Genomic DNA, 20435 nt, shown 5'->3' with positions numbered 1-20435 from the left:
ATTACTTTATTCTGCACATAGACTGATTGAGAGTGGCTGTTATATAGGGTTATGAGGTGCAGAGCCATAACAAGACAATCACTTGCTGGTAAATGTAAGGCCAGCAGCTTTTGATTTGCAGAAAACATGTGTTTCGTTAACCTCGTAGTGTTGTTGTGTGACTTGGGGGTTGCAGTTAATTCCCCCATATCTCATGTAGTTCAAGGGGGGGGGGGGGATCAGGTAGCCTAGTGGTTAAGGCGTAGATAATCCAGGCTGTCAGGTGGTGTCATGCAGTTTATGACACAATGTAATCAGGATAATTTGGCTGTAAAATCTTTTGACATGCATTTATTGTAGAGCAGGAAATGGGTCCTGGGACTGGTAAACATTGGGGGTGGGTTGGGTGTTGGGATTGGCCTAACTGTATCATATCTTGCTGACAACCAACCATTTTATGTACTGGTAACATTTTCCCATGCTTGCATCCTTTCTTCCATCGAGGTGAGGGTGTTTACTGACTACAAAAGTCCAATTTCCACCCTTGCAGAACCACGCTGGAATCTCGTGGCTTAGTCGGTCGTTGTGCCACAAGTGGCTGTTATAAGTTATGACCCTTCTATTCCCTTCTATTGACCAATCAGATTCCACCTCTCACATCACTTGCATTTTCTTCGAACAATATGGCGGCACCCAGTCAAGACGATCTCTATGGTCAGAAAGCTGCATGTTAAAATCCATGTTGTTTATGAACCGGATGTCTTGTTCGTTGCATGATTTTGATTGGACTGTGCATAAACTTGTTAGTCTAGCCAAAATGTAGCTCCATAACACCAGCCTAGTTCGGCAAGGTGGAAACTGGACTTTTATAATCAGTTAAACTGTTTACTCCCTTGCCTTGGGAAGATGATGACATCCTTACTGGACACATTATGAGCAAAGGAAGTATGAGTATGCTGTTCCAGTGAACTTTAGCTGCACGTACCAAGTCAGTGAGAAAAACTTTTGAGTCTACAAGCCCAAACCTGTCACTTGACATCGTTTTCAGTAGATCTAATGGTTAATGTATGGACTTTAATTAGCAAAGGTTACTGGACCGAAATGAATTTTACTAGACTTCGGACTAGTGGCTGAAGTCTCAGCCTGCAAGATACTAATATACAATATGATCATATGGTGTGCTGCTTGAAGCAGTTTCATAGTTATTACGAAAAGTAGTATGCAAGAGTGGGACTAGACTAACACTTACCGTATATGACCGCGTATAAGCCGAATTTTGAGGACCAGAAAACAGATTCTGTAGAAAGGGGTCGGCTTATCCAAGGGATACACTTTCATGATAGTATTTTTCAGATTGTGATCTGTCAGAAACATCGCCTGAATTACGGCCCGATAGATTACAACTTCTCGAAAGTTTGGAAGTTGCCACGACTAGAGCCATTATTGTTATAAATTATCAATAAAGTTATTATTATACACCAATGTTGTCATTATTAAAAAAATGTCATGCATGTTACTACTTCCGATAATAGGTTTTCAATTGAATGTTCAAAGTTTATCGTTCTTCATAAACTCCACAATCTTTACATGTATATATATGTAATTCACAGCTATAATATATAATCCCCAGATGAAATCGCCAATAGCTATTACGTACGTTTTGCAAAGTTCATAAATTGATAGTGAACAAGTGTCTACCTTTATTGAAAGAGGCAAATAAACAACTGTATCGGCGAGTTATTCCGTTCGCCATTTGTAAAAACATGTGATCAGCTGTTTCCAGTGACGTCACAAACGGTGACCACTGTGATTGCTTCCTGTTGTTTAAAAAGCAACACGGTACACAAGGAAATGAGCACTGATAATAACGGGCCGATTGGTATTGTCATGTTGTTTACACAAACATTTTCAAGTTCTGGGTGCTTAGCGATCGTGTTGGGAGTAGGGACTTTATTCCTTTGTTTTCAAGAGATTAGTTTAATAAACTGGAGAAGCATGTGAGTAAGTGATGGTCATTCAATTTGTTCATAGTTTATTTAATTCAAATGGATTAACATACAATAGTGATATGAAGGGGGGCATAAAAGTTGGGATATTTTTACTGACTGACATTCTCATCATGCTTACGATGCTGAATTCAAACTGCGAGTCTTCGCACTAGCTGATATATTTTCTCACGGGTTCATAATTCTATATACACCGATTGATAAAATGGTGCTTCGTTGTTGATGGCAACATATAACGATCATTATGAGATTAAAAAAAAGACAAGAGAAACAGCTTCCCACATTATGAAAATGGATGACTGGTTTGTTAAATCTTTATTAGAAATAATAATGACTTTTTAAATATAATTACAACGTTTTTCATCTTATATTTTTGAATATCTGCGAGTACCGGCACATGTCTTGCAGTCCGACTTGGCAGGTTTTTTTGCCTTTAACTTCCTGGTTCGGCTTATCTTCGGGTCATATTATTTTCTTTTGTATTTCAATGGGGTCGGCTCATCCGCGGTCATATACGGTAGTAAATGAAAAAATAATCCAAATTTTGTTTGCGAAAGAACCTTTCCTCCTCCATGTCTCCTGCTGTTGTCATATGTGGAATCAAGCAAACTAGACTTGGTTAGTTTGATCTAGACTTGCATAGGATATTAGTAAAAAAAAGTACCTAAAAAATATAAATTCCCCAGTCATGGTGCAGGACTATAGTGAGACTGGAACACTGCGGTGACAGCTGGAGGGAAGGTTCGTGTCCCCACCTGGAATGTTCACCAACGCCGAATGTCACCAACAGTCGATTGTGTATTGATCCTCAGCTTGTGAACAGACACTGACATGGTGTGGGATTGTCAACCAATAGACTTTGTACTCTATTATCGAAGTGAATAGAGCCGACATTCCGCCTTAATATTTATTTAATAGCAATATGTAACATAATGAAGGTGCACCAGATGACCAGTTATTTATCATGTTTATGTCATGAGCAGTAATCCATGCTGTCAGGCACGTTTGCATGCTGTCAGCAAGATTGACCACCTGATCCTATGGTGCCTCTAGGAACATTGGTTGCTGGGGACCTATTGTAACCCAGAATTTCCACTGGGGTCCTTTCATTTCAGTTAGGGTCGAGTGTTTGCTTGTAATGGGCCCAAGTTGGATCCCACACATTGGGATGGCAAAGCTCATTTCTGGAGTATACTTCTGGAATATTAAGCCCTGTAAACCTCACTCACTCACTCACTCACTAGTAGTTACAACCTACATACTTGCATCCCTAACCAAGCTTGCCACCGAAGTCATTGATGCCCTCTACCTCCTGTACTTAGGATTATGCTTATTTGGAATTATTTTGGTGATATCTCATAAGACCTGTGAAGATCCGGGGTAGAATAGATCTTCAGCAACCCATGCTTTCCATTAAAGGCGACTATGCTTGTCGTAAGAGGCGACTAAGGGATCGGGTGGTCAGGCTCGTTGACATGGTGGATGCATGTCATCGTATCCCAATTGTGTCGATTGATACTCATGATGTCAATCACTAGATTGTCTGGTCCAGACTCGATTATTTACAGACCACCTTCATATAGCTGGAATATTGCTGTGTGTGGCATTAACATGATTAAACAACAAACAAACAAACATTCCAAGAGATGCAAAATGCAGCTGACTTACCTACCCTTCAGCCAAGGCCTCCCCAAATAACTGTAGAAGCAACAATTAAGTTATGTTTGTGTTGAATAAGTGATGAATATTTATACTCTAGAGCAAATGTGTGTACAATTGAAGTGTTATCAACCATGTTATGTGTGCAGCAAGAAACTATTTGAGTTTTTGAAGAGAAATATTGACTGTTGTCGATCAGCATATGTGATCGATCAGTAAAGTATATGTTAAATAAAATGATTTATCAATATATGTGCAACATCTGTTCACTGTATGTACTAGACCGCTGGTCGAGCTTAGATTAACGATTACTCTCCTCAATTCAAATTTTGTGTGACTTGTACAACATTGTACAATGGTTGTAGGGGAATGTATTTGTCAAAATGTGATGGTCTCGTATTGATGTCATGTGTCACGACCACGTGGGGATATACAATATGTTCCTGTACACCAAATGTACGGTGATAATGAACACAAGGGGACCACTAATTTTAGTTCGTTACAAGCGTAGTTCGTTATAAGCCTGATTGTGATCAAGTCACCTGAGCACATATAACTTATGCAACAAATCACACACTGTATATGTTTTAATATGTTATTGATACAAAGTAAGGATCAGATATATGGATGAACAACTTCTTTATTACAATTACAAGCAACGTTTCGGTGTAGGTTCTAACACGGTTATCAAGCAAGTGTGCAGAGTATGTAATCACATATTCCAGCACGAACTGAAAGAAAAAACTACACCAAAACGTTGCTCTTAATTGTAATAAAGAAGTTGTTCATCCATAAATCTTTTCCTTACTTAGTACTCCAACTTCTAAATGCCTCTCAAAGAAGTTATTATTGATACAGTTTCATTGACATACAGACACAAGCGTCAAAAGAGTCGATGTCTAAAGCTTTCCACTAGCAAGCTGTGTCCTCACTTCTGTCGGCTCATTTTAAGGACAGAATATATCCACTTCAAATGGTATGGTTAAATCACTGTTTTACGTGTGTTGAAAGTGTAAATTGAGGTGTCAGTACCTGGTTTATGACTTGTGTCCAATTGTTTATCGCCACTTTGAACGGCCATGGATGTGGCCATGGATGTTTTGATAGGTTGGTTTGTGACATGTGAGCAGCTCAGAGATTACAGTTCATTATAAACATAAACATGGTCTTTGCCAGAGGACACACTGAACCACAAATTGAGTACGCTCTATATGTTATCGTTGTATGCTTTTTTGTTATATCCATCAATAATATACATGATAGATGACAAAATATGCAGCCAGGACCCCAAAAAATCTATGCAGCCAGTTCGTTGTAAGCGTGTTTGTTATGAACATAGTTAACTGTACTTGATGAGCTCAAAAGCTGCATGTGACATTGGGCACATTAATATATACAATGAATATTGTCCTCGCCACTTGAAATAGTCTCTAAATAAAGTGATTATGAATTAACGAAGATAGCTGCTTGTGTGCTAATACTTGTAAAGTTAATTCAACTCATTCCGACAATTTACTTTAATTAAAGTAACAACAGAAATTGCAAAGTGCCATTTCAATCAATACCTATTTTGTTAGCGATAGACATCATCATAAAGTTGGATGACATGGTTACAATAAGGGTCTGCAGTCAGGTGACTGAGAGTGGCTATATTTAGCAGCGTGTGCAGCGTACGTAGTTACATATTCCAGCACGAACTGAAAGAAAAAAAACATGCAAATGTTGTATTTAAAGCGGTATTGACCTTGTTTGAGGTGCAAATGCTGCTAAATAAAGCTGCTAGATAAAGCTGCTGAAATATAGTGATACTCTATGTGAATGTCGTCACGATATGGCTGAAATATTGCCGATGTGACGTAAAGCTTTAACTCACTCACTATGTGAATGTATGTCACCACTGTGGGTTAAAGCTGCGTCACAGGTCTACATCAAAATTGAAAGTTTGTTTATCTTTCGTGAACAGTCTTTTAGTAACTTTGTCATCCATCACCTTCTAAGTAATGCCTATCAAATAATTCTTTCGTGAACATGGTACAGTTAGTTAATGAAAACATAATTTCCTACTTGTCAATTATCCTCAATATTGATGTTTATGCAGCTTTAAGTTGGTGTCTTTTTTTTATGTTTAATATTGTTGACTACGAACAAATCCAGGTAAACTTCATTATTTTAGCTCTTTAAACGATGAGGGAAATTCTACTACAAATGTTATTCAAGCTAACCTAGTTTCCATAACAGGCTCTGCTACTATTTGCATCATCTTTGCACACGAAGCAAACTACCTGTTCATGTCGTCTATAAGGAGGAGTTATGAGTGTTTGCCTAGTTGACTGAATGAGGAGTTTGTGTCTTCTCCGACAGTGTCTTCATTGTTTGTCATAGATTCCTGCAGTAAGGGTAGTTTGTAGAGCCACAATGGCTGGACACTACTTTAGTGTGTTATCCGCATTCTCCGACATAGTTGACACTATCGCTGCATTTGTATAGCCGATATGCATCACCGATTTCCAGCATGAAGTGCGGAGTCGTGTTCAGCTTGTTTCCTGAACAAGTGCAAACGACTCTCATATGGGCCCCCTAATTAAACCTCCCATGCCTTTTTTACAGTATGTGTGTAGTCTATTGAGATCAGGGAGAATTTGGCTGTGTGTTTATCGTCTTTGAGCTTGTTGAGTTGCAAGACTCCCAGCAAGTGGGGAGGGTAAACATTCCTGTCGTGTTTGCAAGCTGGATTCTGAGTGGCTGTCATGCCATGGCTTGTTTGTAAGGAGGACTGTGAGTGGTCAATCATAGGTTAGGCCAGTAGGGCCAGGTCACCTGTGTAATGTCACTCCAGTCTGCTCATCTGATGTAAATAAAGACATGGTAATGGGCTGGAAAGTGAACAGTATCGGGATTGTCTTCTCCGTTCAGAAAACTAAATATTAACAACTTGTTAGCGATCTGGACTGGTGTTGTCATGGTTTGTTTGAGAGAAACTTGCCATTATGAATCTGGTAAGGATCGCTTTTTATTTGTTAAAAAAAAGAGAAGAATTTTAGAAAAAAATTATGATTGTTCTGTTGACCCTAGAGCAAATTCATTTTAACACCAACGTTAATAAAATACTGAATTCAAATGGCATGAGTGAGAATTGTGGTATCAACATGATAAATGAATGCCATTATGATTTATGTATATATATTTTGACCACGTGGACATGGCATAGTCACGGTTGTCCTGCGAGGAAGAATTGACTTAGAATGCTGGACATGAAATATGCCTTGGTATAATTGCTAAATTATTTTCCCTGTCATGATAAGCTTTTGTTTATCATATTTGTTGTTAAGTATGAGTGGTAATAAATTTCTGTAGTGATTTTGTTTCTAACAAGACATGGTCAAGTCATTAGAGTGTTTGCAGAATTTTGTTAATTTCTGATGGGGCATTCCTGGTATGAGTTGCAAGTTTGAAAGTAAATTAATGACAAAAGTCATTCTAATGTGCTAGAATATTTACCATTTTGACACCCAATATGGATTCTTACAAAATGTTAATTTTATGTGTAGTGTGATATCAATATTACATAATATATGATAAATTACTTTATTACAAATGATTGTGTAATCCTCAGGATACTTGGCATGCTTTAAGTGAACTGAAGCGAATAGTTATTTATGAAGATTATCTTTTGATACAGGACTTTTGTGCTAGACAGGGATGTTTTCAGTGGAATGTGACATGTCAGGGTACAAGTATTGGTGGATGTGTCAAAGTAATTAAGTTGCACATGCCAACAGTTTACTGGAAACTTCACTTGCCTGAGTATTGATGTTCTGATCAGCAAGTATGAATGATGGTTGATGGGCTCACTCACTCACTCACTCACTCACGCCCACCCACCCCCAGTCACTCACGCCCGCCCGCCCACCCACCCCCAGTCACCCACCCCCAGTCATTCAAGAATGAGAGTTGTTGCTGTTATTTGTATTAAGATGGCGACTTTATGTTTTACAGAAAAATGGGCTGAAGTATTTGTGAAACCATAATATGTTTCAATGAATAAGCAATGTTCCCTCACTCCAAGTAATTGAGACAAACTCCAGGTAGAAAATTTGTATTTATCGCGTCTAAACACGCTGCTATACAGCCAGAATGGTTATGTCACTTTCATGTGGACAACCCCGTGAGTCATTTGCGTTTATTGACTTAAAAAAATGCTGGCAATTGATTGTATTTAGTGCAGATCCTCTGTTCTATTCCCCAGCTCACGTTTGACTCGCAAACACAAAATCTGCTCTTGACACGACTAACATTATACCGCTATTGGACATGGCTCTCTGAAAAGATGCCTATGTCATCACTAGCACGTTTTGTGGAGGGAAGCTCTCTTTAGACATCCAATATTGACTTGCTGGGTCGCTATCATAACATGCATTATGAAATATATGTTTTTGTTATTTATGCAAGTAACCTCTGTTTGACACAGGCCTCATGATTTCAGAAAAAAAATAGAAAAGAAAATCTTGAGGGAATGCAAATATATATTTTTCATTTGAATATTTATAAATATTTATGTTCACAACATCCGAACCCCCAGTATTACATGAAAAAGATCTGTGAATACATTCCGGCAATTTTGTCTTGCAAATTGTGGTCTTTGTATAAACAATGTATGTTAACAGCTAAAGACATCTGAGACTTCATTGTGAAAGTTGGCCCATGAAGATCCGGGGTAGAATAGGGCTTCAGCTACCCAAGCTTGCTGTAAAAGGTGACTCTGCTTGTCGTAAAAGGCGTCTAACGGGATCGGGTGGTCAGGCTCCCTGATCTGGTTGATGCATGTCATCGATCCCAATTGCGTGGATCGATGCTCATCATGTTAATCACTGGATTGTCTGGTCCAGACTCAATTATTTACAGACCGCTGTCATTTAGGTGGAATATTGCTGAGAGCGGCGTTAAACAACAAACCAACCAATCATGAAAGTTTGTCACAGTTGTCAGTGGTTGATAGCATGAGGAACTATATGTGTGATTCAGCTGATCCTTGTTTTACTTCATTCTCATGACAGCATGGTGGGATGGGAACCTATCCGACCCATTCCGCCATAGGGGTGTTCTATATGATTGGTATACCTGTATATTGTAATATGGATGTCCGAAATACAAGTATCACAATACAACCCTTGTGTATCAATATTTTCCGATACAGTCACAGAAAAATTAATATAACTATATAAATTAATTTTTCTATCTTGATGGACTGGGTCCTAGGAATCTTAACGGCACACGCTTCGCTCTGTTTACATTAACATTCCATATAGATGACGTAATCATGGTAATAGGTAGACTCGTTTATCCATAGTACCCATCTCGCAATCTAAAGTCTTGATTATTGAATGAAGAAGTACCATTTGAACAGTACAAATATATATCATTTGGGTCTCAATACATATTGCAATATCTATCACAACACAGCTCCTCTCCGTATTGTGATATATTGCAATGTGGTTTATGTTCCAATGCGCCAACATTGGTCATGTTCATATCTTTTTACAGCGTTGTGTATGTTACTTTAAAGACACTTACACATATACACGCCTTGAAGATCTGTGTCAGAATTGGTCTCAGCAATTGAAATTGGCACTAGTCCCATATGGTCCTTGCCAGACTGCCCAGTATTTAAGAAATCATAAGGACTAGTAGAAATTTGCTAGTTTTGCTAAATATTATCATTATAAGGACTAGTGGACTAAAACTGTTAGTTTCTATCACTTGGTCTTCAGCAACCCATGCTTGTCGTAAGAGGCGACTAAAACAGGATCAGGTAGCCAGGCTTGGTGACTTGGCTGATGCATGCCATTGTATTCCAATTGCGTGGATCAATGCTTATGATGAATTGTCTTTACTTTGTAATGCTCATGATGTCAGTCACTGGATTGTGTGGTCCAGATTTGAATATATACAGACCCCTGTCATGTGGCTGGAATATTGCCGAGTACGGCATTGACCTACAAAACAACTACATATATCTGGAGCTACAGCTTCACCATGTTGAAAGCTTTTGGTTATCACGAAGCCTGGAGCTAGATTCAATGTCGGTTCATGTGGATACATGTTGCCACATGTCCCTGTTATGGCTGCAGTAATAAGATAAATGTTATGTCATCGATTGATAATGCTATCTTCTGTGCACAGTTGTGCATTATGCATAGGCATGACTTGCCCCCATTCCCCACAGATCACACTTATCAGTGTGTCTGAGCCTAGAGACGGCAGGATCACTCAGAAGGCTACAGCACAGGGTTGATGAGGCGGTAATGGTTCTGCAGCTTGCTGTGCAGAGTTAAACCTCTTAGTTGTGTCAGGATATGCTGATCATTGTATCACAGATTCATCTCAAGTTTGAATCATGGTCTGTCAGTATCAATCTTGTGGTGTCAGCGAAGTGGTAAACGTGATTGACTATGTCATTGCAGTGATAGCTGTGAAATGACCCAAATACTGTTCAAGGTGGATTTAACCACAACATACTCATTTTAAAAGACGACTACGTCCCAATTGCGATCACTGGATTGTCTGGTTCAGACTCGATTATATACAGACCACGTCATATAGCTGGAATATTGCTGAGTGTGGCGTTAAACAACAAACCAACCAACAACCTACCTTGTATTGGTGCAGTTCTTGATGCACGCTCTCTTCCATGACATTAATTAATGAGTGAGTGAGTGAGAATGGTTTTACACTGCTTTTAGCAATATTCCAGCAATATCACAGCGGGGCACACCAGAAATGGGCTTCACACATTGTACCCATGTCAGGAATCGAACCCCGGCCTTTGACATAAAGGAGATTGCTGAGATTGTTGTGAGGCCCTATGAACTTTAATTATGTAAAATTCACCCGGGATATTTCAGATATTTGAGCTAATTCTTACAGGCGTATTGTTTTGATATATTACCAAGAATTTTGAGAAAACCTAGCACACACAGGGCATCCTCTTCAATAACGGTGATATATCACATGTACTTTATGACGGATGAAAGAAATTTGTTTGTTTGTGTCCATGCTTACCAGAACCTGAAAACAATCAACAGAAGTTTTTTCATTATCTTTGAGAACTGAGTTATAGTCTTGATCAATTTATATAAGATATCTCCCCAATAAATTGCAAAGAACAATGAAGAACAAAGCATGGTTTATTTCATGATAAAACATTGTTCTGGCATGACATCATTTCTGGAGGTTTGAAGACGTGCTCACAGTTTGATGACATCATATATTGTATGACGTTTTTTTGAGAGGGGAGTGTCTAGTGTGTAGTTCCCCATGCATGCATAGATGTAGCTGGGCAGCGCAGATACATATGATGGCCAAACGATTGCATTCAAAAGTGGGAGAGATATGACAATCAGTATTGGGAGAAAAGGTACAGGTAATCGACGTGAGAATATGTGGGAAATACCCACCTGTGCATAAAATGGACTTGTCTGACATTGCTATTCTATTGAGGGAGTCATCATTGTTATGATATGGGTAATTATTTGTTAAAACTTCTACATTTTATCATCATTAAAGAGGCTTTTCATAATGTTGATATCTCATATAGGAAATAAAGATCCATGGTTGTTGTTTATCATACAATAAAACACTGGCGCTCGGCATTAAGGGGCTAAAACAAGGACTGCTTGGTTCGGTGTCAGTATACTGTGCCTGAGTGGGGTATTCAGGTTAAACTGCGGCATGGTATCTCAGTTTGGACTAGTACAAGCACACGCATGCATGCACGCATGCACACACACACACACGGGTGCATACATGCCACTATATAAGTGCAATAATCTTGGACGCGACGTTAAACCTCATTTCACCTCACCTCACCTGAAATGGAAGCTAAATGTTTTCTAAATCAGATGAGTTATTTGGTCAACTGTTAATCATGTGTACCGAACAGTGCTTGAAGTTATGAGATCACTATTATTACAGTCGTGAATCATGTATTCATTTTGAGAGTGCTATTTGTTTGATATATTTTTGTGAAAGTTTCTTGAGTGTACCAGCAACAGAGAGACAATTATTTATGTCCAAGAAGCTTAAGAAACTTCTTAATGTCTTACATGCTGAATTTGCAGTTTTTGTCTATGAAGACATGTAGTGTTGAAGTGGATATTTTTGTTCAATTTGTTTACATGATGCAAGATCCATTGTAACCATTGACAGACCAAACACTTGTCTTGGTCAAATAAATATAAAGACTCCCTTCTCACATTCCTGTGGCTAACCCTGTCTATTTTAGTCCAGTTGGTCCTCAGCCAAGGGGCACTAGACCATTAAGGCTAAATGTGCTACTTGCACACAGGTTTATGGACTTAACTACAAAGTGACCGGGGCAACACTCCTTAATGTGGCCCGTTACCTTTCATGCGTACGGAAATTTTCAAGTTTGTTTTTTCCAAGTGAATTTATTTTTATCCAAGTTCCTCTGTGTGAGGTGTGAGGTATGAGGTGTGGAGTGGAGAAGTGCTTCCTTGTGTCGAGATGGGGATGCTGGTGGTCAGATCCAATTGTCCACAGCTCCTTTTTGACTAGTGGGTTATAACAAACTGCGGCACATATGTAGGATTCGGAACTAAGTGCCCCTCGCAGGCAAGCTGAGAGAAAATTGTTATTTTGTTCCATATTGGGATTTTGGGAAAACGTTCTTAAACATGTTAAATGCAGAGGTATATTGACTTTGTATTTTGAGATTGAAATATTTTATGACGTAAAGTGACGATTAACTAGTCAGGCCAATTGGTTTTTTGTATTTTGTTTTTGAATTTAGCAAGTTTGACAAATGCGTGTGTCATGCTTGTGGTTACAATGACACAAAGTAAAGAAAACATGATGTGAGCATGATGAAGGCACACATATCATGTTACATTTTGTCAGGTACAACATCAGAGATCTACCTAGAATCCCTCAATATGTATCATGAAAGTAAAGTTGCAGTATGATCATGATGGTACATGGTACAACATTGTACAGGACATGAAAGAACAAGAAACATGTCTCAAAGGTACATGGTACAACATTGTACAGGACATGAAAGAACAAGAAACATGTCTCAAAAACTGTAATGAAACTATCTGCCTGAAAAGAAATGCCATACCAGCAGCAAGTAGTTAAATTTTATACCAGGTAACAAAGGTAGAAATAAACCTATAAAGCCTACTAGCCCCAGTAGTGATAACAGTTAGGAACACTTCCCTTATTATCCAACATTCTTTCAGCCCTCAGGACATGTAGGATACTATTATCATTGTGGAACTTTGTTTGAGCTTGTGCTCATGACTATTCCTGTATAACATATCTTTTAAGTCAACTAGTCCAAATAGTGATTGCATATGAGAACACCCCCAAAGTGTTCATAATTCTTCTAGCCCCCTGGATCCCATAAGCATTGAGGAAATGATGCTTGGGTATGTGGGCTAGTGGTAATTTCTTTCCTGTGTAACTGATCCTTCAAATAGGGATTGTCATGATAGCTGATCCAAAGAGTATATGAGAGAACGCACTGAAAGTGTTCAAAATTCTTTTGCCCCTTAGGATACTGTCAAGCATTAGGGGAATTTTCTTGAGGTAGCAAGCGAGTGCTATTTTAAATTTCTTCCCTGTGTAACATATCTTTAGTGTATGACCTCATAATATGAATCTCAAGTGAAGGACATTGATTTTTACACCCCAGATGTTTTGAATAGAAATCGTCTCTTTCACAAAGGTGTTGATGGTGATTGCGGTAGTCTGTCACTAAGGAAGATACTGAGATGTATGTGTTTACTTAAATATGATTGATGTGGTGGTAGGCCCAAATACCTGCCTCTACGCAGGTTCACTAATCTCTAGAGAACAGCTTGTGTCCGGTTCACAGCAAGGGACTTTGATTGACGGCAGTATCAATATTATATACAACAGCCCGGCAGGCAGACAACTCTCTCCTTTGACCTCATTGGCTACAACTGGGTGGGGCTAAAAATACCAAGCTTGTATGTGGTGGACAAGACTTTAGGTGTAAGAACAGATCTTCCTGCTATCAAAGGTCCCGACACTTCAGATGTGTGTGATAGAGAGGCAAGAACCAGTGTGTTTATGGCTGTAGCCAGTAATGGGAACTCTCGTGTCGTGGAGGTGGAATATGTGCCTGCTGGTGTGAGGAGCTAACTCCTGTTGTCTTACGTGGTGTCCAGTTTTGAAAGCATGATTACACCAACACTGGGTTTGCATGTTAGAGTTGGAACAGATAACAAGCCCTGACATACTGTGTTGTGTGTAAGTGTTGTGCTGTGTACTGTTGTGCTGTGCACTGTAGAGAGACTCCACCCATGTCAGGTGGCTGACCACCGAGGCCACATGGGGAGATAACGTTACTATCAATGGGATGTAGAACCTTACAACACACGACACTGAACATGATAGTGTGGGACGTCTGAACACATGCTGAAAGTGGATTTACATACAGTATGTGGAGACAAAAGGAGGCTCAGATAACCCACTCTGTGTATGTCAAGCGAGACCACTCTGTAAGTACTGTGAGGTAGTATTGTTTCTAGGCTAGCATCGACTAACAGTAAACTTGGTTCACTTACAGCATAACACCTTGACAGGTTGGCCAAGCAGCTAACATGACAGTATGAACGTTGTCAGGAAAGATTATGCTGGTAATCTATGGTCTGAATTTTATGTTGTGTCGTGGGAAAATCATTTAAATATTATCAAACTAGTTTGAAATGTATATATCTGTGCTACATAACTGGCCCTGTTCCACAAAGCGATCGTAGCGTGAAGACGATCATAACTTTAACGACATACTTTAACATAGACTTACATCAGTCTTCGCACTATGATCGCTTTGTAGAACGGGGCCTGGCAATTATACCGTCCTTAGTTGACACATTTTTACATAAGAATATACTCTACTCCACTTATAGTAGGTATATATTTTTCCCATGATACACAAACATGATTCTTATAATATGTCAATAAGTGTATATTTAAATACATGTCTGATTATCTCTATCTCTATAAGTTGAGTAGCATATTACATGCTCTGGTCACAATATGGCTGAAATTGTGCAGACATGACTTAAAAATTGAGTCCTTCATGATATAATATAATCAGTAGTTTGTGATTTTTAAGAAGTCCAAATTATATTTGGGCTGGTCTAGACATGTTATGAAGGGCTGAAGTGAAGTAGGAACTTTCTGAAGTAATTGGACACATTTTTGTTTTTGTCTGAAAATAAAAAAGGACGTTGTTTCATGTCCTCTTCTATTGACTTGAAATTGAAAGAGGAAATAAAGAGTCACATTTTGTGGGCAAACAACAGTTAACAAGCCTCTAGTGTTTATTTCAGTGGCTGCTTTGTTTCTGTAATATTCTGACTAAGAGGGCTAATGAGTGAGTGAGTTGGGTTTAACACCGCTTTTAACAGTATTGCAGTTATATCACGATGTGGGAGGAAAGCCTGAAGTTATGCAGGTCCAGGACGTTTACCACTTACCAGGATGATTAAACCCACGAGCACTGGTATGGTGCTGACAAACCTAGAAAGATAATCGGGGGAAACCGGGATTCAAACCCACAATCATAGGTTTCTGGCGTGCCCAAGGGACGCAACTCTGCACAGTAAATTACTTAGATGACTGGGCTACCCGTGCCCCTAGAGGGTTAATGATATCACCACAGACAATAAGTGTTGTTGACAATGTCTAAAGCTAAGTTAAAGTAGCTAGTGAAGGCTGCTCGTCACCAGCAAGCTACTAGACAATAGAAGATAAGATAAGCAGGTATATCCTGTTGTGCTTGATCATGTTGATGTCACGAGGCCCCCTTTTTTCAAATGCTGACATATTCATTATCAGAGACAATCAATATCAGTGGAAAATTTATCAGTTGTTTGCAATTAGTGATTAAAGTGCTGAAAGGCCTCATGCTGATATCATCAGCATTATCTAAAGTAGTGAAGGACCTTTGTGAATGTTTTTCGAAATGGCATATAACCACTATCATTCATTAATAAGAGAAACTTTGTGTTAGTTTCCGTTTTATTAAGAATAATCATCACTCTGATTGACGTTTTTATCCACATGATACATTAGAACCCATGCAACAGATATTTACATTACATTCACATCCAAAGTATAGAATATTGGTTTCATTACTTTCTCATTCATGTCCACGGTATGGAATATAGGATTTTCATTCACATTCAGCAGGGAATACTGGTGTCATGTCCTCAGCATGGAATACTGGTTTACATTCATATCCTCAGCATGGAATACTAGTTTACATTCACATTCTCAGCATGGAATACTAGTTTACATTCATATCCTCAGCAGGGAATACTGGTTTACATTCACATTCTCAGCATGGAATACTGGTTTACATTCATTCTCCTCAGCAGGGAATACTGGTTTACATTCATATCCTCAGCATGGAATACTGGTTTACATTCATATCCTCAGCATGGAATACTGGGTTACATTCACATTCTCAGCAGGGAATACTAGTTTACATTCATATCCTCAGCATGGAATACTAGTTTACATTCACATTCTCAGCATGGAATACTGGTTTACATTCATATCCTCAGCATGGAATACTAGTTTACATTCACATTCTCAGCATGGAATACTGGTTTACATTCACATTCTCAGCATGGAATACTAGTTTACATTCATATCCTCAGCAGGGAATACTGGTTTACATTCATATCCTCAGCATGGAATACTGGTTTACTTTCATATCCTCAGCATGGAATACTGGGTTACATTCACATTCTCAGCAGGGAATATTGGTTTACATTCATATCCTCAGCATGGAATACTAGTTTACATTCACATTCTCAGCATGGAATACTAGTTTACATTCATATCCTCAGCATGGAATACTGGTTTACATTCACATTCTCAGCATGGAATACTGGTTTACATTCACATTCTCAGCATGGAATACTGGTTTACATTCACATTCTCAGCAGGGAATACTAGTTTACATTCACATTTTCAGCATGGAATACTAGTTTACATTCATATTTTCAGCATGGAATACTGGTTTACATTCATATCCTCAGCATGGAATACTGGTTTACATTCACATTCTCAGCATGGAATACTAGTTTACATTCACATTCTCAGCATGGAATACTAGTTTACATTCATATTCTCAGCATGGAATACTGGTTTACATTCATATCCTCAGCATGGAATACTAGTTAACATTCACATTCTCAGCATGGAATACTGGTTTACATTCACATTCTCAGCATGGAATACTGGATTACTTACATTCACATTCTCAGCATGGAATACTGGTTTACATTCACATTCTCAGCATGGAATACTAGTTTACATTCACATTCTCAGCATGGAATACTAGTTTACATTCATATTCTCAGCATGGAATACTGGTTTACATTCATATCCTCAGCATGGAATACTGGGTTACATTCACATTCTCAGCAGGGAATACTAGTTTACATTCACATTCTCAGCATGGAATACTGGTTTACATTCACATTCTCAGCAGGGAATACTAGTTTACATTCACATTTTCAGCATGGAATACTAGTTTACATTCACATTCTCAGCATGGAATACTGGTTTACATTCATATCCTCAGCATGGAATACTGGTTTACATTCACATTCTCAGCATGGAATACTAGTTTACATTCACATTCTCAGCATGGAATACTGGTTTACATTCACATTTTCAGCAGGTAATACTAGTTTACATTCACATTCTCAGCATGGAATACTGGTTTACATTCGCATCCTCAGCAGGGAATACTGGTTTACATTCACATTCTCAGCATGGAATACTGGTTTACATTCACATTCTCAGCATGGAATACAAGTTTACATTCGCATCCTCAGCAGGGAATACTAGTTTACATTCACATTCTCAGCATGGAATACTGGTTTACATTCGCATCCTCAGCAGGGAATACTGGTTCCTAGGGGTGTGAGATATAGCTTGTATACCGGTATATAAGACCATTATGTATTGATATTTCAATACAGTCACACATAATATTAATTATGCTGCAATCTTGAGACATATGTCTGGACTGGGTTCCTATCTAAACCATGTAAACAGTACACACGTCACACTGTTTACATTAGCAGTCCATATTGATGATGTAATAGGTAGCCTCATTTATTGATACTACCCATCTCACAATCTGAAGTTGTTCCATGTGAATAGTAGAAATATATATCATTTGGGCCCCAATACATGTTGCAATAAGTATCGAAACACAGCCCTCTATATTGTAATATATTGCAATATGATGAATGTGCCAATACGCCCAAACTACAGTGGTTTCACTTTCACATCCACAGAATGGATTAGTGTTTTTACAAGGTAACATTGTCAAGTTAAGAGAACCCGTGAAGATCTGGGGAAGAATAGGTCTTCAGCAACCCATGCTTGCCAGAAAAGGCGACTCTGCTTGTCGTAAGAGGTGACTTATGGGATCGGGTGGTCAGGCTCGCTGACTTGGATGAAGCATGTCATCGTATCCCAATTGCGTGGATCGATGCTCATGATGTCAATGACTGGATTGTCTGGTCCAGACTCGCTTATTTACAGACCGACGTCATACAGCTGGAATATTGCTGAGTGCTGCGTTAAACAACAAACAGTTAAAGAGCTATCATTGCTGACCTGGAATCAAAGCTGCAGAATTGATCACCATTTATTTCTTTGTCTCTCTAAAAAAAACCAAAAAAACCTGTGTATTATCACTTTGGTATGTGGGGGCACAATGTGATGGTTTTGTGAAACATAAGTCAACACAAGTGTGCAAGGTCTCTTGGATAATGATTGATATTTCAGTGGTGACAGTCTTTCAGTCATGTTGGTGCATTAAGAACCTTCAGCGAAGACTTGTTGCTTGCAGCTATTTATTGAATTTAAACCGAGTCTCACACGTTGATGTTAATGCACTTGAGACGTGGAGTCTTCATCGATTGTAGATCAGCTGGGGAGGGACATTGATGTCTAGTCGTGTGTTAAGTCTCTCTGGGAGCATATGGTGGTGTTGATGCTGATGATGGCGATGTTTGCCGTCACCTGTTGGCATGTTATTGCTGTCTCATCATGGGAATGTGATGGAGACAATGTTGCCAGCAGTTGCAGCCAGCTCCTTGAACCAGCTGGGCACATCATTGCCCCTGGTGAATAATATTGAATTGTCTGTATGAGTAGAATACAATTCATTGTAGAAATAAGCTGAATCATAAATGATTGCTTTAGTGTCAGTGGATGTAAAAAGTTGTTTTTTTTCCCTTTGAAATTCCTTTATACAGTGCAATATGCCTGTGAAGCTGTTTCAAAGTAAAATATAAACAAACTTACCAATCATATTATAAATGTTTCATCCCCAAGAAATACCTAGCACAATTATGGGATTTAGAAAGCCATAAGGAAACTTATAGGATACTGTCATTGAGTTAAGTGTTTATGAAATTAAAAAAAAATGCAAGTGATTGCACGGCACTTATTAGGCTAGCCAAGCAATTTTGTTTCCGTTTATGTTTACATAAACCATAAAAAATAATTAGGCCACTCCCACTATCAGAACACTGTTTCCTGATTGGTTGATAACAAAATGGGCACAGCTTGTCGCATTATTACGCTGAACGTTGTCACTGATTTCGTCTTGTCTGAAATAAGCTTGAAGTTCTTATGATTAACATATTATTTTATGACTATGAGAATTGTCTTGCATTTTTGGACTTATAAACATCAAAGCTGGATATTCACAGTATGCCAAGCAATTGGCTCTGACCAAACAGACCAACACTATTCAATGATAGATATACATGATATATGGTTATACTACACAACAATTGGACCTGTGAAGATCAGAGTTTGAAGTGTTCTTCAGCAACCCATGCTTGTCTTGTGAGGCGACTTACGACATCGGGTGGTCAGGCTCGCTGACTTGGTTGATGCATGTCATCATATCCCAATTGCGTAGATCAATACTCATGATGTCAATCACTGGATTGTCTGGCCCAGGCTTGATTATTTACAGACCCCCCATCATATAGCTGGAAAATTGCTGAAATTAAGCAACAAACAAACTTAACTATTGAAAGGGATATCGCTGTTACTCAGGGATACATTGAACTGAATCATGTATACATATGCTACTCAAAAGATGTTAAGGACCTAGATTCCTACTCGGAATCCCTCCAGGTTTATTGAAGTGTTTCGGTATGTGTACATACTGTATGATTGTCCTGATTAATAAGGAATAATTTCACCTTCATGATTCATCATATGCTCCACAAAGCAAGTTAAGGACCACTCACTTCTTTATATTACTATAGTTAATCTGGCATTGCATGACATATGCATCTTTTGAGTAGGTTGTTTAGAAATATGTACATAGTGTGACATATCTGTGATTATCTCGGCATGTCTATCAAGTTGAGTAGGATGTGTAAATCGTATGGACATACAGTTTATTCTCCATATGTTACAAGATAAACGAGTTGGTACAAATCCATTTATCATACATCCATGTCAGAATGATGAGATCAGATTGGTCCATGTGATCTTAATAAAATACTATGTATCCCTCCTTGGACACAATGTCATGTTGAAGGGAAATATATTTTTCCACTATAGTTCTTGCCAAACTGCCCAATGGTAAAGGTATCTTAAGGACTACTAGAAATTTGCCATTTGTAAGGGTTTTGCTTTATGTTATCATTATAAGGACTAGTGGACGAAAACTGTTAGTTTCTAACC

At 38.6% G+C, this 20435-nt stretch overlaps 1 protein-coding gene across 2 annotated transcripts in view; it reads left to right on the top strand.

Moving 5' to 3' along the window:
• LOC139447717 (serine/threonine-protein kinase 26-like) overlaps nt 1–20435 on the top strand; it is a 78446-nt gene that overhangs the window by 18121 nt on the left and 39890 nt on the right. Inside the window, exon 1 of one of the 2 annotated variants that reach the window (XM_071229169.1) lies at nt 13608–14188. The exons of the other annotated variant lie outside the window; for it this stretch is intronic. Within the exon in view, the coding sequence (XP_071085270.1) occupies nt 14129–14188 (60 nt within the window). The 5' untranslated portion in view covers nt 13608–14128. Of the gene's footprint in view, nt 1–13607; nt 14189–20435 lie in introns of those variants that run through there. 2 annotated transcript variants of the gene reach the window in all.

Source organism: Haliotis cracherodii, unplaced genomic scaffold (genome assembly GCF_022045235.1).
Source record: "Haliotis cracherodii isolate W230 unplaced genomic scaffold, xgHalCrac1.p SCAF_7, whole genome shotgun sequence".
Taxonomy (NCBI): domain Eukaryota; kingdom Metazoa; phylum Mollusca; class Gastropoda; order Lepetellida; family Haliotidae; genus Haliotis; species Haliotis cracherodii.
Note: the sequence above shows the minus strand (reverse complement) of the source record. Positions and strands in the feature narration are given on the sequence as shown.